Source organism: Diospyros lotus, chromosome 3 (assembly GCF_014633365.1).
Source record: "Diospyros lotus cultivar Yz01 chromosome 3, ASM1463336v1, whole genome shotgun sequence".
Taxonomy (NCBI): domain Eukaryota; kingdom Viridiplantae; phylum Streptophyta; class Magnoliopsida; order Ericales; family Ebenaceae; genus Diospyros; species Diospyros lotus.
In genome coordinates, this window is record NC_068340.1 from 37,188,103 (window position 1) to 37,215,517 (window position 27,415).

General features: G+C 35.1%; 2 protein-coding genes across 2 annotated transcripts; both read left to right on the plus strand.

Annotated features, from left to right (window-relative positions):
* Positions 1-3,036: 3,036 nt before the first annotated feature.
* On the plus strand, positions 3,037-13,945 carry LOC127798024 (glycosylinositol phosphorylceramide mannosyl transferase 1-like). The gene is made up of 5 exons (XM_052331300.1): positions 3,037-3,452; positions 7,777-8,173; positions 9,281-9,444; positions 9,539-9,609; positions 13,458-13,945. The coding sequence occupies exons 1-5, from the start codon at positions 3,172-3,174 to the stop codon at positions 13,616-13,618; spliced, it is 1,074 nt and encodes a 357-aa protein (XP_052187260.1). The 5' UTR covers positions 3,037-3,171; the 3' UTR covers positions 13,619-13,945.
* A 2,181-nt stretch (positions 13,946-16,126) lies between these two features.
* LOC127796182 (receptor-like serine/threonine-protein kinase At4g25390) lies at positions 16,127-18,196 on the plus strand. The gene has a single exon (XM_052328194.1). It carries the CDS (start codon positions 16,203-16,205, stop codon positions 18,021-18,023), a length of 1,821 nt encoding a protein of 606 aa, XP_052184154.1. The 5' UTR covers positions 16,127-16,202; the 3' UTR covers positions 18,024-18,196.
* Positions 18,197-27,415: the final 9,219 nt, after the last annotated feature.

Consider the following 27,415-nt stretch of genomic DNA (forward strand, 5'->3'; position numbering starts at 1 on the left):
TCCATCTCATTATTATGAATGAGTCTCTAGATTTCCTGATAGAGGTCCTACTCTTAAGGTGTTGAGACTGTGTGACATGGATCTCTAGTTCAGGATTTCTTAAAGGTACTCCCGGTCTACAAATTTATCAAAAGAGTAATATGATCTATCGATTATGGATTGACACATGGGCTACTACCATTATTAGCATGGGATGCTAATGGTAATGGGGTGGTGAGTCACACGCCATGTTGCATGTGATGCATATAGTAGATATATGGGTAGGTGTTGGAGAACATCCATTGAATGTAACATCTTCGACATATCACATGGTTTTGAGAATGATCTGTTGCTGGTTTTCGATTGTGTATATAATCCTTTGACAAGAAGCGATAGAGTTGTCTTGTGCACTAGTGTTGGAGATTTGCTGTTAAGCAAAACCATCCAGTGTAAAAGATGAGGATACTCTTTGTGTGGTCTCTGTGCAGTAGTGTATAGAGGCAGGTGCTCGCTAATGGAATCCATTGTCCTTCATCAGATGGGGGTGAACATTCTATACATTGCTGCACATGGTCTCAATTACCAATAATTCTTCTCTTGCCTCACTGGCAATCTTGCTTCTTGGTTGTTCGCACTTGAGTCTTTTTCCTATTTTTCTCCATTGAATCGTTGTTTTGATTTTCCTTACCTCTTGGTTAATCTCCGTTGTCGTCTCACAGGAGTTTTTGCAGACGGGTTCTTGGCTCTTCATAAGATGCAAGGCTAAATATATATATATATATATATACGCACATGATAATGAGAGTCCATGTTAAATTTTCTCTTAACTGTACCAAAGGAAAGAACAACTCACACTTGGACTGAAACTAGTCGATGGACATGCAAACTTTAGTTCTCAATCTGTATGGAGCGGCTCCATAGAAATCATCCTCTCTACGCGAACCAGATGCCATTGTCGATAGAAGAAATTGAGACAATTAAGGACTTTGAAATTAGAATGACAAGAGATCCTAATCCATAAGGAGATTAGCGAACCGTGCAAGTCACCGGGTAAATTGAATAACGAAAGCCAGACAGTGAAAATTGTCGCCTGGCCTAGTGTTGGTCGTCATTGGCCTTGCGTTGCTACCATCCAACCTTTTCTGTCACTGGTCATCTGCAGTTGAGCCTCGCCATCGATCTTGCAACTGGCACATTCGTTAGTCTTTCGCCATCTTTGCCTCAGTCGCCATCATTTGGGTTTTCACGATCGTCACTTGCCCTTTGCCGCCAATCTCTTGTGGTCTTGCTTCATGGTTGTTAGCCTTCTGGGGTCGGCATTGTTTTTTTCTTCCTTTACTGGTCGTCATCGCTTGCCTCTACTACGACTACTATCACCGCCACCGATTTTGCCACCATCACTTCTCATTCCGGCCGTGTTCTCCAGCAGCTCCCCTGGACTAAGTGGCCGTCGTCTTCTTTATGGCTTTCGCTTTCTGGGTTTTCCTTTTTTCAAGCTTTCTTCCAATATGTATGTGGATGTATATGTATATGTATATGATATAACACAATGACAGAGTTTTTGTTTTTCGTATTCTTTTTCTACCAAGCTTCCTCGAGAAACCCCTTTGTACAAAACATATATATATCTAAATCCCTTTGCCTTATTTTTCAATTATTTTTCTTTTCACATAAAATAATACTTGAAAAATAAAACAATGGCAGAAGTATTAAGTGAATGAGCATACCATTAATGAGATTATCACATATGTGTAATTCCTTCTTTCTCAATTGATTTGATTTGACTTTATGCGATTTGAAATTGTGTGAGTCGTTTTAGTATTTATAGGCTTTTTAGATGTTTTCTATAGATGACACCATTTGTTGTTGTCTGAATACAATAATGAATTTAGTTGATTGGAAACGTCGTCATTAAGCTAACTAAATCTACAAAAATAAAAATAAAAACAATTAAAGGGCCCAGGGATGTCTCCCGCAAACACTTCGATGCTTAAATTAGACATTGAGTATAATGAGAACTATATTGAAATCAGTATTAAAGACGTTATACCTTTTCAACAATGAGTGTCTGTTTTTTTATAGAAGAATATAATGTAATCTTAATTAATTTGAGATTAAGATTATTACAGATAATGTCTATCTCGATTATCCCTAATCTGGTTGGAACTAGGATTATTATAGATAGCGTCTATCTCTCATGAATGGTGTTTATCTTAATATTTCGAAATTATTTTATAATTAAAATTCTTTATGAATAATTATTTATTTTTTTTCTTTTGGATGTCAAAGTTATTTTATTTGTGCGGAATCCCGGCATATGAGAAATTTATGTCTTTTAACCCAAAATATCATTTTAGGCTCTTGGCATTTGTTTATAACACAACAATTATATATTAGACAAGTAAAATAACTAAAAAATAATATATTGAATAAACATTTTATTAAATTATTTATAATATTTCAAGTAATATTATAAAATTATAAATAGCAAATTACTCTAACTACCCTTAGGTTTATTTTAATTTCAGAGAATATATTTTGAAAATGACAAAATTTTACTCTGTTTTTTTGGTTAACGAAAAGTAAAGCGCAAATCGCAAGATCACGACTGCAAGCTAACCGGTGGCGTTGCATCATGCAATATTTGCACAAGAATTTTCTATAAGGTTCCCTGATTAAGCAAAGCAATCCTGCAACTCTGGAATCTGTAATGGAGAGGAAATTATTTTATGGGAATATATAACGCAAAAAATATTTAAGTGTAAGTTCTTCATTTAATTTTTTATATTTTATTTGTTAATTCAATTTATTGACGTATGAAACTATCATCAAATCGACTTAGTCGATTTAAAAAAAAAAAAAATCATAAACCGCAGCCAACTGTTGTTTGAGAAAAGCCATAGTTTGTTTGGTAATTCAGTTGAATTACCTTTTCTTAGTTATTTTTTACATATTCAAAGAAGATGCATAAATAAGGGCTGATAAAAAATAAAAAAAAATTAATAAACAAGTTCGTTGGAAAAGCCTAAGCCAAACAGGATCTTAGATATTTGGCTTTCAAGTTATGGACACTCAACAGGAACAGTGGAGACCTGGAAAAGCAACAATTGATTGAATGAAGAATAGAGCGAGCCAAGTGTATTTGACGAGAAAAATAAAAATCTCGCCCCGATCCTGACCGCACATTGCCCTATGACGTCGGCTCTCATCGCGATCAGAGATGCCGCCGCCGCCGCCGATGCCGATGGCGGTGGCATGTACTCTCCGGCGAAGGAGAAGGCGGCGAACAGAGGCGCCTACAGCGGCCGCTCGCCTCTCCTGCACCGCCGCATCCGGCAGCTTCTTGGCGGCGGGAAGGCCAAACTTCTGATCTCGCTTTTCCTTCTCAGCTTCTTTGCTTTGTCCGCCTCCAGACTCGGTGTTTTCATGGGGTGGAACCCTCACTTTCCTGCTTCGGTCTCTTCTCCTTCCAGGTAGGTGCTCTTCTGGATCTTGTACTTTAACTTGTACATATATTTGCATAAATTCTTGTGTACGAATCTGTGGATCATAGTAGTTCTAATGCTTTCTTCGTCTTCTTCTTCTCCTCCTTATTGTATTGCCAGTTAAGAGTCTGATTGTAGGAGGTGATATTTGGTTGCAGTTTACCGATCAGATGATGAATCTAAGTGTGATTGCTGATTATTGTTTAGCTCTTGAGCTATTCAGAGCTGACATGAAATATCGTTTGTTGGGGAATAAACTTATCGAGTAAAATGTGTTGTGGTGAAAAATTGTGTCGGTGCAATTGTTAATTAGGTTTATGAATTTGATGATGAGTCTAAGTGTGATTGCTGATTATTATCTAGCGCTTAAGCTATTCGGAACTCACATGAAATATTGCTTGTTGGGGAATAAACTTATTGTTTTGAGTAAATTGTGATTTGGTGAAAAATTATGCTGGTACTTGCTTTTGGTTTTGAATGTATTGATAGTTCTATACTTTTTTCTTTGCTGCGCAATATATGCCAACTTTGGTTCAAGTTTAATTGTTTTAAACTGAAATCAGTGTCATTTCAAACTTGTGCAAGTGATGTTCAACTCAAAGATTACGGAAGTAATAGAAAGAGAAAATGGGAAAAAATTTGCATCCTAGGTGAATAAGTAAAACAACCCCAAATATTATGTTCTCATTCAGAATCATCCTTTTTTAGATCACACATGGCATGCAATTTGCAATGGGTACTATGCAAACTTAATGGGACAGATTGGAGGCCCTAACAGGTTGGCTAAGGATGATCTTGGGGCACTGTCTGAAACTTCAACTGCTGCAAGTCCCTCCCCTCTTAGTTCAACCTTATTCTAGCAAGGGACATCTCCAATTGGGGGTTCTTTACGTCTGTAGTGATGGTGTGTAATGTGTAGCACTCCTTTTGGCTTCATCCGCAATGTCCAAAAAAGAAAATAATAATGCATTTGTATGACTAGAATCATGCATATTCTTGTTAGATAGTGCAATTTATGCTCAAAATTATCAGGTTCTTTTTGGTAGGTAACCACGCATTTAGCTCTTAATATTTCTTATCAATTCAGATGTGCTATATAAGCCAACTTTATCCTCCATGTTCCAATGTAAAATTTTATGTCAATCCTAGCTCATGCATTGGGATTGGGGAAGCCCTAGCTTGTGACAGTACTTGTTGCTATATGAGACAATTTTAGTACATATAAATTTTGTTTGCAAGGCTTTTTTCCCCTTTATGGTGCTCTATTTATTTAAAAGCTTAGCATGAGAACATCTGTTTTAGGTTGAATTTTAACCATTCACATTCGTGTTATTTACACTTAACTGATCACTTCTAGTTTCTTGTTGCTAACTAAAATCTGATCTTTTTTCTTTATGACGAAGACAACAACAAGAATGATCACAAGCCTTAATCCCACTAAGGTAGCGTTTGTTAAAATGAATAAGATAAGATTGCATCAAGATAACTTATCTGTAAAGCCTAAGATAACTTATCCGCCGGGGGGGGGATAAATTTATCTAGAAAGTTTAAGATAAAAAGTCAAATGACTTCTTTCCAGATAAATTTAACAAATACAATGGAAAACACTTTTGTCCCCGGATGCTTTCCATATCCTACTTTTTTCGGTCTATATCTTGGTTAACAAACACTAGCTAAGTAAGGTTAGTTCTTTATTAAATGTTTTCAATGCCTTGGGTCATATGGCCTTGGAAATGTTTCTTGCTTCTGTAAGTTGGATGAACCCAACTTCTTCATTCTAAGCATTAAACATAACTTACACAGCCAATGTTTTATGAATGTTCATTTATATGTGACTTTCAGACTTTCTTTTTTTCCCCTGGAATTCTACATTTCAGCCCAGAGTAAATTCATTATTCCATTCCATGTTATCTTCATTTGTACAGCAAGACAACTTTGTCAGCTATAATTTTCCATAATCTCACATTATTTTCATGGATAATTTGACTTATTAGAGTTTAAGACCATTTTCTTTTTTCTCTTTTCATGGGATAGATTTAGCTAAAGTGTTTGCTTTTTTTTTTTTTTATTCATTTATTTTCTTTGGTTCGTCTTTTTTCAAATGAACCAAAAGTTTGTTCATCTTTTCAGATTCTGTTAGCATATTTGTTTGTTTGTGTGTGTTGTTCTAAGTTATTGATTGGCCCAAAAGTTTTAATATCGCAACAACAGTAGCGTATCAAGCCTTAATCCTATTATTTGGGCTTGGCTACATCAATTTTAGCTCGTTAGTTAGTTCTATTTGTGGACTTATCTTTTGTAAGACCCATATATCATACCTAAGAGTTTCCCACCAAATTTTTCTTGGTCTCCTCTACTTCTTCTGCTAAATGTTTGTTTTGTTCAGTTCCATCCACTCTCTTCACAAAAACCTTTGTTGGTCTTTTTCTCACTTGATCAAACCATCTTAATCATGTATTGTTTATCTTATCTTTAATAGTAGCAACTCGAACCTTATTACGAATAACCTCATTTTTAATTTTATCTTTTCTTGAATAACCATACATGCATCTTAGCATCTCATATCTATTATGCTTATATTTTGCACTTGTATCGTTTTTTAGATCCCACCTTATAATTCTTGGGCTTTGTTTTGTATCTTTTACTTTTTTTTTCTTTATTTTTTGATATGGACGTCAATGACCATAACTGGTTAGGCATTCTCTCAGTATATACAATTCTTACAACGTAAGTGATCATCCTATTTCATAAGAAGTTAATATATATGAATAGTAGATAAGCTATTTTTATATTTGATAAAGTGTTCATCCTGTTTCTTAAACTTGGTGTTGGCTATGATGAGCTTAGCTATTGTGGCAAAATCCAAAAAAAGCTTTACTCATTCTTTCTTTCTCTAGATCTGAAACCTCCATTTTAATCTCTGTACACTTTCCTTTCACTACTCACACGATCGTTTAAGACACCTCCTATAATGATTTTCTCCTCTTTGAGTATTTCTTGTACTACCTCTCTAAATCTTTCCAAAATTTTGTCTCTGAAGTTCTAGTTTATTAGGAAGTTAGTGCGGTCAAATAACATCTTGAACATAACAACATATTGAACCTTAATCCCAAAAGGTGGGCTTGGCTACATGGATCCCAACTTGCTAACTATTTCTATTATGGCAATATCTTTTGTATGACCATAATAATGCCTAAGAGTTTTCCACCAAGTTTTTCTTGGTCTTTCTCTATTTCTTTTGCTAAAAATCTCTTTCATTCCATCCACTCTTTTTAGATGTGTATCTATCGGCCTTCTTCTGACATGACCAAATAATTTGTCATGTCTCATGCATATTATCCTCGCCACCCTGACCTATGCCGTGTAACCTCATCTTTAATTCTATAATTTCTTGTATGGTTGCACATCTTTTATGACATCTTGATTTCCGCTCCGCTCATTTTGTACATGTTGGTGATTTTGTATCTAATATTCTATACCATACAACAAAGCTAGAATGATGATATATATATGCTTTGATTCATTATCCAAGTTTGGAGGGGTAAAAATTAATCATAGTGTACAAAAATAGATACAAGAGCGGAATTCCTAATGATGAACACAATAAGAACACAAATAATTGGATATCATACTTGAACCTAAAATTCCTTATCCAAAATTTTGATGCATTTTTATATTACCAATTAATAAGAGATGGGCTTAATATGAACTGATTGAGTTAGTGAGTGTTGGAGTCTTGGACAGGTAAACTGATCTGAATCATTGGATTGAACATAGTGCACAAAAGTAGACACAAGAGTTGAATGTCTAATGATGAACATAATAGGAAGACAAATAATTGATACCAAACTAGAACTTAAAATTCCTAATCGATTCCTTTGATGATTTTTTTATTACCAATTAACCTAAAGTTCTGCTCAGAATTGGCTTAACAATGGATATTAAGTTACCTAGCATACTGGCTTGAACTGACTGAGTTAGAAATGTCTTTGCTTCTCCATCACTACACTAATAATAATGTAATGGATGGGGTGCTAATGCTTTCTTTATTTGCCGACATTGCAATTCAGAGTAACCCAATTGCTTCTGTATCTCCTTTCTTTTTCTGCTACATTCTGTATCTCCTTTCAGTACGCATAAGAATGTGCTTATTCTTTATGCATCCATCATTCTTCTATTGCCTCTCTAAATTAATATTATTACATATTTTTTCATTTATGGAGTATTTGAAATTGTACTGATGTTCTTGAAGTAACATTTTGAATGCTGGAATGATGTTGCAAAATGACCACCGATGTCTGCATTCTTCCAGGGGTTGCTACACAGTCCTTATCAACACATGGAAACGGAATTCTCTTCTCAAGCAATCTGTTGCTCACTATGCATCCTGTAGTGGAACTGATGCGATACATGTAGTGTGGAGTGAAAGTGATCCACCGTCCAATACCCTAAAGGCTTATCTTAAAAAAATTGTATTGAAACAATCACAGACAGCTCACAAGCCCAATTTCAAGTTTGATCTAAATGAGGGGGATAATTTAAACAATAGATTTAAGCCAATTGAGGACCTTAGACCAGATGCAATTTTCTCAGTAGATGATGATGTAATTGTTCCATGTCACACCTTGGATTTTGCATTTACTGTGTGGCAGACTGCTCCCCGCACCATGGTAGGATTTGTTCCTCGCATGCATTGGGTGGATGACAAGGTCAGTAATTTCATATCTACTGTGTAATTCTATTGCATGCTCCTCTCCTAGTGTCTGTCTTGGAAGCTCAAGAATCAGGTCTGCTAAGGACGAGGCTAGTTATTTTATTTTTGCTTATGTTTGCTAAAGCCATTTAGTTCTTCATTGGCTCATATCTGTTTGAAAATAAGCTTTTCCTGAGAACAACTCTGTTGGTTTACACAAGGGTCCTGGTATTCAACTCTTCTTGGGAAGAGCACCATAAAGTACCATCAGTAGTAGGAAGTATGTATCTTACACAAAAGCTGCTGAAAAGTTTTGTAGAATTCATAAGAGAAAGCACTGTATAGGTATCAGTAGTTACTGTAGTTTTTCCTCCAAAGTTATAGCACTATCATTATGTGTCTACGCAGAAATTCCTCAGGAATTTTACTCTATAATATTTAGAGATTTGTATGAGCCTGGGCAATATTTGAAAAATGATTATCTTCTGTTACTATTGCACTGCTAGATGTGCCTTCGACCCACAGTCAATTCTTAAACCTTTGTAATTTGACATCAGGAAGCATTAACCATAATATGTTACCATGTTGAGGCCCTGTACTTGATCTCAGAGTCAGACATTCCAATAGAAAATCTTGTTGAAAATTTTTCTTGTTTTTGAAAATATGAAAGTAAACATATTTTTACTGTTTTAGAAAACTAAAAACTGAAAACTGACTGAAAACAACAAAGAGAACAGGGCCTTATATTTCCATTCTATGGTGAGTTCATTTCCAGATTGTTACTTACTGGCATATCTTGGTGTCAGCAGTTGCAAAAATGAATTTAGAAATTTTCAATTTTTTGCTCTTCTCTTTTCATTCCCCCCCCCAACAAAAAAAAAAAAAATTCAGACCTTCAGAAGTTGGTATCAGCAATTGTAAAAATGAATTCAAAAATTTACATTTTTTTTGGTTTTCTTTTTTTTTCCTCCTCTCTTATTCAGACAGAAGTTGATGTGATCTGTTGAAACACTGGGACAATAAAATCTGGGACATGAAATCTTATGGTGCTTTACTGTATTTGTTATGGAAGTTTTCTGCCTTCTCTGGTTTGTATTTGACATTATTTTTTCATCTAATGCAGAAAAATGGTGTTGCATCCTATAAATATGGAGGATGGTGGTCGGTTTGGTGGACTGGCCATTACAGCATGGTTCTCTCAAAAGCAGCATTCTTCCACCGGAAGTATTTGGATATGTACACTCACGAAATGCCGTCATCTATTCATGATTATGTGACCAGGGAGAGGTATCAGATGATTCACTATTTTATCAATGGTTAAAAGGTCAAGTGTAAGTTTGATATATGCCTTTTGTTTTTTTGTTTTTCTATTTTTTCACAGAAACTGTGAAGACGTTGCAATGTCTCTGCTTGTCGCGAATGCCACTAGTGCACCCCCAATCTGGGTCAAAGGTAATAGCTCATCCTTTTTAGCTTCTTGACTTTTTTGTCTAAAGCTTTATTCATTTATTGAATGCTAGATGTGCTTAAGAGATCATCTGATGCTTATCTGTTGTGATAAAGATCACTCTGATCCATGCTTGTAGAGAGAAATACTCTCCATTATCCAACCGATTGGATTTGTTAGATAATTCAAGATATTTTAATCATTTTTACTTTTTCATATTTATCCTTTTTGATGGGACAGTTTATATAAGCTGCAAGCCTAATAGGGAACCTTCATTTCAAGTTGATTCCTGAAACAATTTCTGGGATATTGATTTTTCTTTTTAATGTACAACAACAACAATGACACCACCACCACAAGCCTTAATCTCACTAGGTTGGTTGGCTACATGAATTATAGCTAACAGATTTCATGAGTCTTAAAGCTTCTAATCAATTTGGTTTTTTGTCATTTAAATATCTCTCCTGGCACATTTGACAGTAAGCTGCTAGTGACATGAGCTAGGAAATGATTGTATTATAAGATTATATGATTGTTGAATGCTTCAAACTCTTTGCAAGCCTAAAGGCGAACAACATACCAGGCTTTAGTCCCACCAGGCAGGGTCAACTTCATGGATTCTAGGTTACCAATCTGTATCTATGATCATATATTTTTTAAGGTGATTATAACTCGCCATATCTAAGAATATTCCATCAAGTTTCTCTTGATATAACTCGCCATATCAAGTTTATTTCAAATTTCTTCAGTTCCCATCCATGGTAAGCTGATTAGTTTTGTACTGTGGGGTTTGTGTCTCATGCCTAGGGGTGTAAATTTGGCACTAGTTCCATGGGTCTGGCCATGTTCAACTACCATATGCCTGGGCTCTCAGCTTTTCAGTCCAGGCTGGCTGACAGCCTATGCCCAATAAGCTTAACAGTCATTAGCTGTTCTTTTTTTTTAAGTATTAAAACAAAAGTAATAATTTGGCTTGATTCCTGTCACCACGGGCTATTTTGGCTCCTATACATCTGGTGTAATCCCTTGAATTCATGGGCTGGCTTGGCTTGGCTGTGCAGGAGGGGCCCAGCTGAGCAACATTTGCATGGCTACCACATTTCTGGAATGTTCTTGATCTGCATCCTCACTATTGGTTACTTACATGTAGGCATGCAATTGGGTGCGTACAGGTCAGGTTGGGGAGGTTCAAAACGGGTTTCAGATTAACACTATCAATCCAAACACTACTGTTTTAACTTTTTATTAGATGTGGGCTATCCAACGATGGGTTGAGTCAGATGCATGAAGCAAACCCCAACCTGTTTATCAATGACCCACTTGTTTGTGTTTGTGATTTGGGTGGAGACTGGGAGGGAGGGATAGACAATGAACGGGCAACTTTTATTGAGAAATCACTGCAGGATTGTGGCACTGCATATCCCCTGTCCTCCATCTAGCAATGATGTCAAATTACAGATCTCGTTCTGCTAGCCTCCTTACCAATGTGAGCTGTCATTATGGCATCCTCTGGACCAATCTTCTTTCTGCACTTTGTCTTACCCTCCTACCAGCAATCAGTCCACATCTAGAAGTAGAGCCCTGTGTCTGTGGTTGCAACAAAATATTCATATCGAACCGCATAAACACATAAACAAACCCGAAAAAACATTAGGGGATAGATGAGGGAGGGAGGGAGGGAGGGAAATTATTGCCAATACTTTTTCCTGTACATTCTTCCTTTTTGTTCTGGGTGACTTTGCTTTTCACTCATAAACCCTCTTCCCTAGATCCACCACCAACCACCCTTCTTGAACATTTTCTTCTTTGCACCACTGATGGGAAAATAAGGAATAGTGTTGGCTGCAAAGGTGGAGAGCAGTCATTGCATGAGAGGCAATGCGGTGGAGGAATGGGGGGTTGAGTTTGCTTGATGAGGTGATGAGGGACTAGGCGTTGCTAAGTTCTTTGTTGGTCTGCTATTGTGGTTGGTACATTTGGTCTTGTTGTGCAAATTTTTTTTGGCTGTTTAATGGGTCTGTTGTGCCAACTTGGCCTAACCCATTTTTGAATGGCTCTTTTTTTTTTCTTATTAGTAGAACTCTGTTATTACCCATTTGAGAAAATATAGGACTTGAACCTATTTATTGCTGGTGACGACTTGGGGCATGGGTTTGGGTCAAATTTGCCACGCCTACTTATGCATATACTTTTGACGTTTCTTTGATCTTTTTGGGCTTATTGTCACACCTTGGGGCCTGTTTGATTTTGTTGTCCTTTTTAGTTTTTTTTGTTTCTGTTCACTTTTTTGGGGGAACAAGTACAGCTTAATGTGCACTGTTTTGTTTTCCAGAAAAATGAACATAGTTTTCTTTCTTTTGGGAAAAATGGAAACACCAAAATGGTGTTTCCGTGTTCATTTTTCTTTCTTTCTGATTTTACCAGCTACTTCCTTTCTGATCTATTTCTCCCCATCACTTCTTCTTTCAGCTCCCTAGGCTTTGCTGACCTATGGTGAGCTCCCTTTCCCCCTTCCCAGCAGCTGCCCACATTGGCTGACAACCAGCTTCTTGGGAGCTGACCTAGATTTTGGGTTGGCAACCCCAGATTTGGAGTCAACAAAACCTTCTGATTTAGAGATGGTTGGTCAGAGGAACACCACTTCTCCGGGTTGGCTTTCCCCCAAAAATCCTCTTCTGCCCTTCTCTGCCAGAGAAAACTGTCTTTGATTTTTGGTTTCTTTTCCTTATTTGATCCCGGGTTTGCTGCATAAATTGTTTGCTTGAGTCACCAGATGTTGCAGACCAAAACTATAGATGCTAAATGAAAATCAATCATCTCCTTTATTGTGTCCTTTCTTGGAGAAGGAACAAGCCTTTCTCTGCTGTGTGAGTGGAACAAGAATCAAAAAGAGAGATTTCTTGGTTAAGGGACAGTAAAATAGGGATGAGTATTTATTACAAAACAACAGCAGCAATCACAAGCCTTAATCCCATTAGGTGGGCAATGAGTTCTTTAATTAATGTGAAATAGTTTTCTAGATTTATTTTAGTTATATGATAAAATAGGCTACAGTTTTATTAAACATCATCTATCAAATACAATGTTTAGTTTTTATTTTTTTAACAAAAGATGAAAAATAAACACAAAACAAATAAAAACAAACACAATAAAATTGACAGAAAAGTCAAATTGGCCCTAAACTTGTCAGAGTTGCAAAGTGATTTTTGCCTTTCCTAATGAAGTTGAAAACACTATATCAACATGAGCTGGGTAAAAATGCATGTTTATGCTTACTTGAAATTTATAGATCCAGCATGACTGTTCCTGAAAGGGAGCCACAATAGTTGTACGTAAAAGGCTAATAGGCTGTATAATTTACCTGGCCAAAAAAAAAAAAGGCTAATAGGCTATATGTGTTTTATTATTATTATTATTATTATTATTATTATTATTATTATTATTATTATTATTATTATTATTATGTGTTTTATTTGGCTTTTAAAAAAGTAGTCAAGTGATACTACACTCGTGTATCTGCTCACCAATAATCAAACTTTTGAAGCATGATTTTGAAGAATGGATTGAAACATGACATTAGTTGGTAGACTTCATTTTATCTCTTGTTTTCTGTTCATTCTTTTACGAATATGTCAATGATATTGATATCAGTATCTATGGGGTAGCTTCAACTATTTGTTTTTCAGAATCTACAACATTCTGACTGTAATGCTGTAGAACTCAATTCATATGAATCATATCACAAATTCTTAAAATTAGGACATAGATTTTCATTTTAAACTGGCTCATAACTTCTATATCTTGACTTCTACACCTTTGAAAAGCTGTTTTGATCCTATTCATGAATTGCCAGGGAAGATATATGAGATCGGGTCATCAGGGATAAGCAGTCTAAAAGGGCATAGCAAAAGGAGAAATAAATGCCTCAATGATTTTGTCTCGCTGTATGGGACTGTGCCTTTGGTTCCAACCAGCCTAAAAGCCATGGACGCAAGACATGAATGGTTCTGGTAATAACATATCCAATCTATTTATCTGGCAACTGCAGCCATTTCTCAGATCCACGAAATCACGGTTTGTTTCTGTCACATATTCTTGGATCTTTCTCTTGGAGTTGGAACTCTATCCAGATTGCGTTGCTCTTACATTAACTCGGCTATAGTTGACTTGGTTCTGCTGCTTAGTTTTCTACCCGAATGTTGTTGTATATATGGATGTTAGTAAATGAGAGTTGAGTACGAGTGTATTAGAAAGTATGATTTTGTATTGATGGGTTACATCTTAGCATCTGTTTGTGTAAAAAAGCAGTGACACAATTAGTGAATCCAAATTAGTTTTGTATGATCGGTGGTAGTAGTTTCAATTGAGGAAGTGGGTATATGCCAAGATTGTATTTTTCCCGTAGGGCATTGGTGCCTTTTGTGGTTGGTAGCAGGGTGCTAATTAACTGGTATCATTTAAGTATAAATGGCTTCTCTAATGCACAAGACTCCTGTTTGAGAGTTAGGAAAGAAGTTTTCAAAACTTAAAAAGGGAGTATGATTTAAGTATAGGAGAAAAACAAAAATTTACTATGAGGGCGGGCGGCTTGGTGTTATTGGTAAAATCATCAATTTTAAGAGGTGGTATCATCAAGTAGTTAAATTTGCTTGTGATGATACTCCAGGCGTCCATTTAGTGACTCTTGATTGGAGTCAAAGTGTTCAATTATGATATGTTCCTTTTCTGTTTTTGAACAAAAATGCAGACGAAGTTTGATGGCAAGAATGAATAAATGGCAGGCATAGAAATTTATGGATAAAAAGTTGTGATGCCACTGCTCCGAGAGCCACCACCCAGAGCCAAGGCAAAAGTCAAAGAAAGTATAAGTACAAGGTAGGGTGGGTTTAATTTAAAACGGGTCATGGGTGAAAATTACGAGCCAGAATTCGCCCGCCCCCGCACCCACGGGATGGGAAGGGAAAGGGTGTAAAATTTTAATTAGATTGAACTAGTTTTGTTGAATGATTCGGTTTAGTTATATTTTTTTTTGATTAATTTGATTTGATTAGGTAGTTAGACAAAAAAAATTAAATTAAATAAAACTAATTGAACTAACCAAAATTGTTAAACATATTGTCATTTTAATTGAAATTGTCAAAATATTATTTTTTTAATTAAACAAAATGTTGAAATATAATTTGTTTGGTACTTTTTTGGCTTAAAATGATTAATATTTTGAATTCTTATTGATTAAATAGGTTTTATCAAATTATAACATAAAAATATATATATTTTAAAGAGTAATGTTATTTATCTAGATTTTTAATTTAAGTGACTTTTTTATTGAATAATGAAAAGATGCATAATAAATATTAACACTTGTACCTTTTTATTGTTCAATAAAAATGTATTATCTAGACTAAAAATTCATCTCCAATCTAGATAAATAGTATTATTTTATTTTAAAATTTTAATTTATTTGGTTAACTGATTGAATTGAAATTTTCTTCCGTCCATTCGATTGATAAAAAACTGCAATAAGTATATAAAAAAAAGGATAAATGACACCTTTTAATTGGACAGTGGATTATTAGATACAATTTGATTTGTTTGGTTTTTACACCTAGATCGGACCAAATGCTTGCTGGGTGGGTAGGATGCAGCGGGTCAGACCACAAAGTTTGACCAGGATACCCCATGTGGTATGATCGGGGACCCTTTTACTCCCATCCGTGGCTGTTTAGAATAATAGGTAATAAATAGGATACCACAGATTATTTTTAAAATTATATAGTATTTATAAATTATGAGTATTTATATTTTACATAATAAAAAAAATGTGTAATATAAAAAGTGTACTGTATATACAGATATATATTTCATTAATATTATATAAAGAAAATTATGTTCATACTATATATTTATAGTTTATAATATATATTAGTTGACAGCCGCCATGGCAGCTCGGAAAATTTTCACCTCTAGGCTGTTTAGCAAGCCGACCATATTGACGTTTGAATTTATGTATCCTACACGTGGAGTGTGAAATACGCAGGCAGCTTGGTTATGAAAATGAGGAAGGAAGGTGACTACTTTTTCCAAAAGTAAGCCAACCTACTCCACTCCACATCTTCTCTCTCCCCCTCCCCCTATTAAAACGCCCACTTGACTTGTGTGCTTTATATACGTCATTTATTATTTTTCATCTTAAACTAATAAACTTTTTTAACCAAATTTTCATTTTTTATTTATTTCTTAAAGTAAAAAAAGTCTAGGGTTATTTAGTTGTGGAAAATGTTTTTTATATATCTATTTTTTTTTTATAAAACCCTTTAAAAAACGTATTAAATGTTAAGAGTGCAAAGAAAAATTGCCAAACAGACCTTTAGGTTTCCTTCTTGAACTTTTAACTTTGTTTCAATGATTTGAGTGTAACTAATAAATCTCAAAACTGGTGAACTTGAGGTCCTTCTAAGTAAATAACCAACTGAAACTTGACCCTGGAAAGATAGGAAAACGTGTTGACATAGCTCGCCTCGGAGCACACCCAAACAGAACACAACAGCCCAGCGTGTTCCTTCCTTCCTTCTCTGTCCTGAATTTTTCACCGTCAATCATGCCCTCTCGCCAGATTCCGCCCCCACCTCACAGCGGTTACCAGAACCACCGTCTCCCTCCTGTTGCCGGCGGCGTCGCCGCATCGTTCTCCCTCCTCATCCTCTTTAGCCTTTGCTTCCCCAAGCTTAAGCGCGCCGTCCCTTCCGACTCCAAGTCCCCTCGCCAACTCTCTTACTCCGCCCTACGCCTCGCCACATCCTCCTTCTCAGCCTCCCGCCGCCTTGGCCGCGGCGGCTTCGGTTCCGTCTACCGCGGAACTCTCGACAACCAAGAATTAGCCGTCAAGGTCATGGACTCTGGTTCCCTCCAAGGCGAGCGAGAATTCCAGAACGAACTTCTGTTCGCCGGAAAATTAGACTCTGATCGCATCGTATCCGTCGTCGGCTTCTCCATGGACCGAAAAAGGCGACGTATGTTACTGGCCTACGAGCTCATGAATAACGGAAGCTTGCAAGATTGCTTGCTCCATCGCAAGTGTGCGCAGCTGAAGGAATGGAAGAAGCGGTTCGCTATCGCAATTGATGTAGCGAAGGCGCTCGAGTATCTCCACCATTACTGTGACCCGCCGGTGGTTCACGGCGATATAAAGCCGAGTAATGTACTGCTGGATCAGGATTTCAATGCGAAGATTGGGGATTTTGGATTAGCGAGGTTGAAATCGGACGATCAATGTGAGGTTGCGGTGCAAAACGGTGGCGTTGAAGAAACGGAGAGTGTGGCAACAACGACGCCGGAGAGCTTTCTTAAGCTTGAAGTCCCCGGGACGTCACCGGAGATTAGAGTTGAGGTGTCGCCGGAGACTGTAAAGGCTGCGGCGTCACCGAGCAGTGACTTAGCAGGGGCATCACCGACGACAGAGGATTTGGAGAAGGCTAACGCCCCGGAGAGTAGAGAGAACGATGGGGCAGAGCTCAGAATTGTGAAGGACTACGTGATGGAATGGATTGGTTCTGAGGTAAAGAATGAAAGGCCCAAAATTGAAGAATGGATTGGAGTTTCTTCGAGCTCTGGGGTGGTTGGGAAATCAGGGACAAAGAAGAATAAGAAGCGGTTGGATTGGTGGAAAATGCTCGATGAGGAAAAGACGGTGAAGAAGGAGAAGAGGAGACCTGCAAGGGAGTGGTGGAAGGAGGAGTATTGTGAAGAACTTGCAAGAAAGAACAAGAAGAAGAAAAAACAAGAAGGGTCAGCGGGTGATGGTAATAACACTGAAAATTGGTGGCCTGTAGATGAGACTTTGTATGTTGATGGAAAGAAGAAGAAGAGGACTAGGAGCAGGAGTAGTTTTGGTAGTTTGGATTGGTGGTTGGAAGGGCTTGGTGGCGAGCTGCGGAAAGCACGACTCAACAGCCATGACTCTGCCAGTGGTGTTAGCAGCACCCCAAGTATGAGGGGGACTGTTTGTTACATTGCCCCTGAGTATGGCGGCGGCGGCGAACTATCTGAGAAATGTGATGTTTATAGCTTTGGGGTTCTGTTGTTAGTTCTGATTGCTGGGAGAAGGCCGCTTCAGGTGACAGGTTCGCCCAAGTCTAGATTTCATCGTGCCAATCTTCTATCTTGGGCTCGTCATCTTGCACGTGCAGGGAAGCTCCTTGATTTGGTAGATCAATCAGTTCACTCTTTGGATAGGGAGCAAGCTCTTTTATGCATTACTGTTGCACTCCTCTGCCTACAGAAGCTGCCTACTCGCCGGCCTTCTATGAAGAAAGTGCTGGGAATGCTTTCTGGAGAGTTAGAATTTCCACAGCTACCAGTTGAGTTATCCCCTGCTCCTCCCTCCCGCATTCCACTCAAATCACTGAAGAGGGTCCGGTAAGTTTAATATCAGTGTGATTTTCTTGAACAATTGTATGCTGTAGAATATTGTTTCATAATATATATAGAGTTGAGGATGCAAAAATAGAGGAAATAGATGTTAAAATTGCCCCTGAATTCACATATTAATACAATTTGGAAGATATCAACATATGAATGTAGCACATTATGATACATGTTACATTCTGTCGCAGAAATGGATGAAAGTTATTGCTTATTCTGAAAACAATTTTCTGTATTTTGTTAATGTGTATGCCTTCATCACTGGTCTGCACGGATATTTTCCTGCAGAAAGAAAGAATAAGTGAGGTGCTTTAATTCAGGGTTTTCATACCATATTAAGATAATCCTTGAAATAGTCAAGAGTTATTGAGGTAAAGGCTTTAGGCCCCTCCTGGTTGGGCTGAATTTTTTTCTTTTTTTTTTAAATACTACATTTTAAAAAAATACAAGTTTGAAATTGTGATAATTATGACTGACAATCCTTATTTATCTAAGATTGAATTTTCTAATTTGACCGTGATTATGACTTTGAATTTGATTGTGATTATGATGCTGTAAAATTCAATTTTATGTAAGATTTATCTCATATGCGAGAATATCCTCATGTATCATCTTTTGATCAGGATATGATTTCCTGTGTACATTTATAGATGATTTTAGGTTTATAAATAGGTGCCCATGTCACATGGAATTAAATACAGAATATGTGTGTCAATATCACTTTTGTATTACCAATATTTGGTTAGTGATATTTTATTATTTCTGTCTGTAGTATTTCCTTATTTGAATTTTTCACGTTAAATTCTATGTTTGTGTGTGGTTGATTGGTTTGATTATTGATTTATTTTCGATCCAATTTTGTAACAAAGTGGTATCAGAACCGTTGGATCAAATCATTAACATTTGACAAATCTCAACCATTGGATCTACATCATCATCATCATCCTCAATTGGTTTCAAGTTACCCAGCCACAATTGCCACTACCGCTATCGCACGTCCGTCTCCTATAAGGATGGCAATTGCAACCAAAATCGTGGGAAATTAAATTGAAATCGAATCGGTCAACATGGTTAAAAATCATTTGACTGAGTAATGGTTTAGTTTGAGGAAAAATCAAACACTATTTCAATGGGTATGATTTGGTTATGGTTTTTACTAAATTCAAATCAAAATCGAACCGAATGTGTGGATAACCGAACCAAATATATATATATATAATAGATATTTATTTATTTAATATACTATATATACACATAATATATATTAACTAATGTATCTTTTTTTACAAGTATTTTAACTAATGCATTATAAATATATAAAATATTTAACATTTATAAAGTAATTAACAAATAAAAAATAAAACCTAATCTTAAATTATTTTATTTTTATCAATCAAATAATTATATCTCAAAAGTTTGAATTTAATTTGTAACTTTATGTAGGAAGAAGGTAACTTTATTATAGCAACTCTAATGTTGGACACCAAATCCAGTGCTAATTTGGTGTCCAATAGTGTTTTACACCAAAATTTTTAACACTAAATTAGTGTTGTCTCCAATGTGTAACACCAAATTAGTGTAAAAGAGAATCTTTAAAGAATATTTTATAAATAAATATTTAATAAATATTAATTAATTTATTTAACTTAGCATAATATAAGAATAGAAAACATTTTATTTTTAAGCCATGTTGTTGTTTTTATTTTAAACTTTTTTTCTATTTTCATCATCTATTTTTAATTTAAGTTAATAGAAATGTTATTGCCTTTTATTATATTATTATTGAGTTTTTGCATTAAGAATATTTTCTTTCTATTAAGTAATTATTATTAAAATAAAAAACTTTCATATACATAAACAAAAATAGTTTATTTTATATTAACATGGTATTTATAAAATATATTAATATTTTAAAATATATTCAATATTATACTCATTTTATATATTTTAATAAAATATTTATATCGATATATATTTTTTATAACAATTTAATTTATATTTTTAATTATTAATCAAAATATACAAATATAATAAAAGTGATAAAGAATATAAAGATAATAAGTTGTTTTGAAGTTATACAAAGAAAGGTAAAATTGAAAATAAAATAAAAAAAGAAATTTAGTGTTAGTGAATTCACCAATACCAAATTTGGTGATTAGAAATTGTGCCTAACACCAAAATAGTATATTCGTTGGAGAGCTCTTCGGCACCAAATCGAAGTTGACGTTGGAAATTGTGTATTCTTTGGAGTTGCTCTTAGAGTTTGTCTTTATTTGTTATGGAGTTATCAAAAATTTTTATGAATGCTATTTACAAGAGTTTGTCTTTGTTGCTATGGATCAAATTAAAAAAATCATGGTTAAAATTAAAATCGAATGGTTTGGTTATGGTTTTTAATTTTTAAAACTAATGGGTAATGGTTTAATTTTGGTTTTAGTAATTTAAGTTTGGTTTGATTATGATTTTAGCAAAAATCGGAACTAAACCGAACTATTACCAACCCTAGTCTCATACTCTGAAGTTGACAGTTGAAGCAGCCTCTACCATTGTCGACCACACTGGTCGTTCACTCCCTTTGCATCGTGGTCATCAGCTTCAGATTCATCGCATTTGACTGTTGAATGGCCATTGTCAACCGCCTCCAGCCACCATCACCGTTCGAATCGCGGCCTTCCTCGTCATTTCCATCCGCTGCTTTGTTGGCCAACGCTCCAAGTCCGATCATCTTTTTCATTGGTTGTATCTGCTGCTTGGTTGAACTGCAATCGTAGGTCTCTCTTTCGCCCTCGCTGTTGATCGATCGCCACAAGCCATCGTCGACTGCCTTCGTCTTTGTCTTTGTCTTCGTCTTCGCTGCCAACTATTGACCTTGTCGCCAGTGACCATTATACACTAGTGTTGCCTACAAGCTTCTACCATTAAAGAAGCTTCAACAGACCTAGATCTCGCCCATATCTAGTTAGATCTGACCCTCCAGGACCAACCCGCTTTAAATCTGTTATCTAGTTCCAGATCTGATTTTTGCCCAGATTTGGTATTTTTTGATCCATTTTTCAGTTGGGTTTATTATTTAAATTATTTGATATTATTTAAAAAAAATTTAATGGCTTCGCTGAAGTATGATATTTCCTTATTGGACCGGAATATTAGATTTTTGCCATGATAAGTTAAGATGCGTGCAATTTTGGTACACGTGGATTTAAATGATGCACTTTTGGACTTTAAAAAAATGTGACAAACTTGGAATATTGAAGAAAAATAGCGTAAGGATCGTAAGGCCTTATCTCAAATACATCTGCATTTATCGAATCAAATTTTGCATAATGTTTTGAAAGAAAAAATCGTTGCTGCTCTATGGTTGAAACTGGAACAACTATGTATGACGAATAGTTTAAATAGTAAGTTACATCTGAAGCAAAGATTATATTCTTATTGAATGACTGAAGATATGTCTATTGAAAGTCATTTAACAATTTTTAAAAAAATTGTTTCTAATTTGAAAAGTATGGAGGTTAAGTATGATGATTAGGATTTGACTCTAATTTTGTTATGTTCTCTATTGATCTCGTATTCAACTTTTAAAGATATCGTACTTTATAGTCGGGCTGCTCTCATATTAGATGAAGTTCATGATGCTTTACTCTTGAAGAAAAAATTGATAAGCAATTATTGAGAACTTTTGAAAATCAGGGAGAGGGTTTGTTGATTAGAAGGAACACACATGATAGAAATTCTAGTAGTAGAGAGAAAAGTAGATCCAAGTTCAGAAACAAAGAAAAAATTTGTAATTATTATAAGAAAAAATGACACATAAAGAATGAGTGTTATAAGCTATAGAACAAACTTAAGAGACAGAAAATTGATCAGAAAGGAAAACAATCAAAAACTTCTAGTGAAACCAATGTTGTTGAAAATAATAGTAATGATGGGGAACTTATGGTGGTATTTAATGAGGTTATTAAACTTAGTGAAGATTGGATCCTCGACACAGCATGTACATTTCATATGTCTCCTAATAAGTATTAATTTTATAAAACTCTGAATTCTGGTGATGTGTTGATGGATAATAATTCTTCTTGTAAAATTGTTAGCATTGGAACAGTTAAAATTAATATGTTTGATAGCATTGTTCGAATTTTAACTGATGTCAGACATGTTCTCGATCTTAAAAGAAATCTTATTTCATTGAGTACTCTTGATTTAAATGGGTATAAGTTCGTTGGTAAAAGTGTAGTTATTAAGGTCAATAGAGGTTCTTTTGTTGTGATGAAATGTATAAAATAGTACGGTCGATTGTATATTCTACAAGATTCTACTATTACAGGTGATACTTTTATTTCTACTTTTTCTTTATCTGATATCGATCTCACTTAGTTATGGCATATGCGTCTTAAACACATGAGTGAAATAGGTATGGTTAAATTGATAAAAAAAAAAGACTTTTTGAATGGCAAAGTATTGGAAAATTGAAATTTTGTGAGCACTGCGTCTTTAGTAAGCAAAAAAGGGGTCAAATTTATTAAAAGGATTTACAATACAAAAGGTATACTAGATTATGTTCATTCTAATTTATGGGATTTGGCCAGAGTACCCTCTGCAGGTGGTGCCAAATATATGTTAGACTTTCATCGATAATTTTTCTAAGAAAGGTTGGGTATTCTTCTTGAAACAGAAGACAAAATTTTTTGCTATTTTCAAGCAGTGAAAGATTGATTGAGAAACAAACTGACAAACAAATTAAACGTCTCTACACAGATAATGGCTTAGAATTTTATTCACATGAATTTAATGATTTTTGTAGGAAAGAAGAAATTCTAAGGCATCTAATAGTTTCAAGTACACCACAGCGGAATGATATAGCCGAGCAGATAAATAGAACCTTGATAGAAAAGGTACGGTATATACTATCTAATTCCAGTTTATCAAAGTCTTTTTGGGCCAAGGCTGCTTATATGACATGTTTTCTATTTAATAGATCTCCTTCGTTTGCTGTCGATAAGAAAACTCTAGAAGAGTTATGGTCAAATACTCTTGTAAATTATTCTAATTTGAAATTTTTGAATGTTCTCCGTTTGTTCATGTTGATAATAGAAAACTAGAACTAAGGTTTAAATAGTATCTCTTCTTTGGTTATAAATCTAGTGTTGGGGGTTATAAGTTATGAGATTCAGAAGTGTCTAAAGTTGTGATTAGTAGAAATGTTATTTTTTATGAAATTGCTATACTTCATGGTTCGTCTACAAAACTATCTTACTCTACAAGTAACCAGAGTTCTAATATTTAGGTGGAACTTCAAATCGACAATAGTCAAACATCTAAGCCATCATCGTCATCTCATATTTATTCAAGCCCCAAGTCAAGTTCGAAAGAAAGTGCTGGTCTACCAGATTATTGTATTGCTAAAAATAAACCTAAAAGAAATATCAGACATTCTCAACAATATGTTGAAGCTTATTTTGTCGCCTATTGTTATGGGTGTTTTCTGGATAGAGTTAAACGGGCTGGACTCCACCTAGCAGGCTGACCCAATCTCCTGAAACCCAACGGGCCCAAGACCGAGGTCGTCAGAGCAAAGTTGTATGTCGCCGAAACCCGAGTTTAGACCGTAGAACCAAGCGAGCTCCTAACTATGCTTTCAGCTTGTTGGTCGAGCTATTCAGCTCGCATAACAAAAAAACCACGGAATAATCGGAGGCGATATCCACCTACCTTATCTGAGGTAAATCAAATCCCTAAAATCATGGTGTTTATTCTTGATAATTCGAAGATGATAAGGAAATGCCATCCACGGAGCATAATCCTTTTTTTATTTAGAATTCATTCAAATTGTAAACACCTCACTCTATAAAGAGGGGTCAATATCATCACTGTAAAAGGGGACGAGCAATAATATACTGTTAGTTTGCTGGAATAACTAGAGAACAGTCGTGGACTAGGCATCATTCTGGCCGAACCACGTAAAAATCCTCTTGTGTGTTTTTTATTCTTTGTTTCATTTTGTTCTTTCCTTTAGTCTCGTGTTTGTTGCTTCACTGTGGGTTCTCGAACTCCGATCGACCAATTTCGAATGTCGACACCTATGCTTTGAGTGTAGCTAAAGATATCCACTGCAGTGAGCCTTGTATGTATTTGATTGATAATTCCTCATGGTAAAGATTTGGTTGGTATTCGTCAGGGAGATTGATTATCCGTAATTTCGTTAGAAGAAAGAATTCTAGATAATTTCGTTTGTAGATTTAGAGTGAATGTGGAAATTTGTGATAATTATGACTCAAAATTCTTATTTATCTGGGATTAGGTTTCTTTATTTGATCGTGATTGTGACTTTGAATTTGATTGTGATTATGATGTTGTCAAATTCGATTTTATGTTAAATTTATTTTATCTGGAGAAATATTCTTATGCATCATCTTCTAATCAGAATATGATTTTCTATGTATATCCATAGATAATTTTAGATCTATAAATAGGTGCTCAAATCATATAGAATTAAATACAGAGTGTGTGCCAATATTACTTTTGTACTACTAATATTTTGTTAGTAATATTTTGTTCTTTTTGCATGTAATTTTTCTCAATTTGGGTTTTTCACATTAAATTCATTGTATTTGTGGCTGATTGGTTTGATTTTGGTTTATTTTCAATTTAATTTCGTAACAAAAACTATTTATAATAATACTAAATTTACAACTGGGCATTCCACACTGGAGGCTGGCCAGCATGGCAATTTAGCCCGAATAAATCTCGCAGCGGGTTTCAGCTAACCTCGCTGCTTCCAGTTGCAAGAATCTAATAGAAAAATAGAAAAATTGCTACGGTAAACCCACAAGAATTCTTACCTCACTGTAACCATTCGGCTATTATCCTCACTGTAAACTAAATACTTCATGTGCCTGTAGATATATAATGAACAAAAACACCCGACATTCAGCTGAGTGTCAACAGTCGATCTCCTTCCATTTTCAGCGGCAATAGTGCATTAATGGAATTAAATCTGTGTTCTTGTTTTCACCCACACACACACACACAACATAGAAATTATCCAAAAATCACATAACTCTCCCCCGTTGTTCAGAAAATTCTTCTCCTGCCTCTCTCTAAATTTTCCATGAATTTTCTGCAAGCAACAGTAAGAAACCATGAGTATTTCGAACTGAATCTCGCAGCTGGTAGCGGCGAGATTAGCAGAATCTCCGATAAAACTGCCATGCCGGCCAGCCTCCAGCACGGGCAGCATGGAGTGCTCAGTTGTGACAAGTGTAGTACTTTTTATAAGTAGTTTATAACCTGTAACATTAAAAATTCTGGTTGGGCTTATGCCTTGGCAGGATGGCTTGTGGAGGGGAAGGTTGGGTGGTAGTATTGGCACGCATTCCAAATTCCTAAAGCATTAATTTTCCATTCACGTAAATTGATGTGCTGAAGTGAAACTTAAAACAGCAAATGCCATTTATCTGGTTTGCCATTGACATTTTCAACTGAGGGAAGGATTAAAACAGGGGAAAGACAGTTCTATGTTTGGACACGAAAACTGAGAATTTGCAACTGTAGGTTTAAGGTTTTGGCTCCTTCTCAGCGTTTCAGCAGGTTTGAACTTTCTGGAATGCTGGAAAGCAATGTAAGCAATCTTGATTCTTCTGCTTTGGTGAGTAAATATGGCAAAATAAATTGAAATCAACACAGAAACACCCTTTAGGTGTTTCCACTCTTTTCAACTTTTTCCAGCTTATGTCCATTTCTTGCATACAGAAATCAGTAACTGGGGAGAACAGGTACAGTGGTTTGATTTGCTTGCTATTCAAAATGTGAGTAATATTTATTGGTGAAGTGGAGACAGGTAGTTTGGTATTCTTAGTTCCCAATGCTGCCAAGCCTCATGGAGACAAATTAAATAGTGTTTTCAGATGCATGTTCTCATACATACAGATAGTGATCGTCTCTTTATAGTGAATAAACTACTTCATCAGAGTAGATTAGGTTTCATCTAGTTTGGTGCTCTTTGCCCGTAGGGCTACAGAAAAGTTGTTTTGTCTTTTATTTGCATGTTCTCATATGCCTGTATCTTTTGGCTTTTTTCATCTCTATGGGGAATCTTCTTCTTCTTTATTTGTATACATGTACTTGTGGGTATGATGTGAGAGAGATATAATGGCCATATGGGAAGTACAACCAAAGATAGAGATGGTTGGGACATTTTTTCAGCCATCTGGTTCTGTCCTGTGTTATATTCTTGGTTCTTGAGGCTTTGATCCAGTTGATTTTTCTACTTGAAATGGGTAATCCCTGTTTCAATCAACCAGGGCAGAGGTACCTCATTAGAAGCAGCAGGCTAGATCATGCCATGCAATCTATTGATGTTTGATAATCTTTTGAATAACATGTTTCCAAGATTACAACTCTTTTTAGTTTTTTCAATAGTATACTTTAATTTTAATTTTATAATAAATTTCTAATTTTTTCAATACTATCCAAAATCTCCTATAATTTGAATCATTTGCATGGAAACCATTTATGATTTAAAAATTTCTTTAAAAGTTTTTATGATTTGTTCTTTTTACTTGATATGAAACTCAAAATTCGGCATTCTATTTAAACAAATTAAAAGTTTGCTATAAAATTAAAATTAAACATAAAATTCAGTATAATATTAACGATCAAATATTTTTTATAAATTTGAAACAAAGTTAAAAGTTTAGTATTTCTTTTGTATGCTAAAAATTAGAATTTGTTATAAAATTCAAAAATTAAACAAAAAAAATTAATATATCATTAAAAAAAATGAAAATTTTTTATAAATCAAAGGCAAAGTAAAAAATTTAGTATTTCTTTTGTAATTTACTCTCTAAAAAACATAGAAAAGAGTCGTTATAAAAAAAAGGTTGTTTTTATTAAAAAAAAAAAAATCTGCTATGGCCTCGACAGGCCAGGTTGGGCCACTTGGGCTCCATAACTTGGGCCGGTCCGTTCTCCTTTGAGAATAATTGTTTGGGCTCAGAACCACCATAGGTGATATATAACCAAGGTTGCAAGACGCCGAGAGATGCATGGGCACGAGGCAGGTGCCAACTGCTGTTTAGGGTTGCCTTTTTGTTTTTTATTTATATGTTTAAAATTTAATAAATAAAAATAAATTTATTTTTTATTATATAATTTTGTTTTTTAAAATTTTGAACATATAAAAAAAATTTATTTTTGCTTTCAGCTTTTATTTTTATTTTTAAATTTTGCTCAAATTTTATATATTCAACCACCACTAATATAATTAGAACTATCAAACAGACCAACAGAGCTTGATCTGGACCAACTTATAATACATGAAACTGTATTACACAACATATTGAGCTTTTATTTTATTAATTAATAAAAAAATAAAAACTAAACATAATTAAA

Bases quoted from the DNA above. Each gene is read 5' to 3' on its own strand.
- LOC127798024 (XM_052331300.1), top strand. From the start codon at position 3,172: ATGACGTCGGCTCTCATCGCGATCAGAGATGCCGCCGCCGCCGCCGAT. The intron at 3,453-7,776 runs GTAGGTGCTCTT...GCATTCTTCCAG, and splicing joins TCGGTCTCTTCTCCTTCCAG to GGGTTGCTACACAGTCCTTA. The intron at 8,174-9,280 runs GTCAGTAATTTC...CATCTAATGCAG, and splicing joins TGCATTGGGTGGATGACAAG to AAAAATGGTGTTGCATCCTA.
- LOC127796182 (XM_052328194.1), top strand. From the start codon at position 16,203: ATGCCCTCTCGCCAGATTCCGCCCCCACCTCACAGCGGTTACCAGAAC.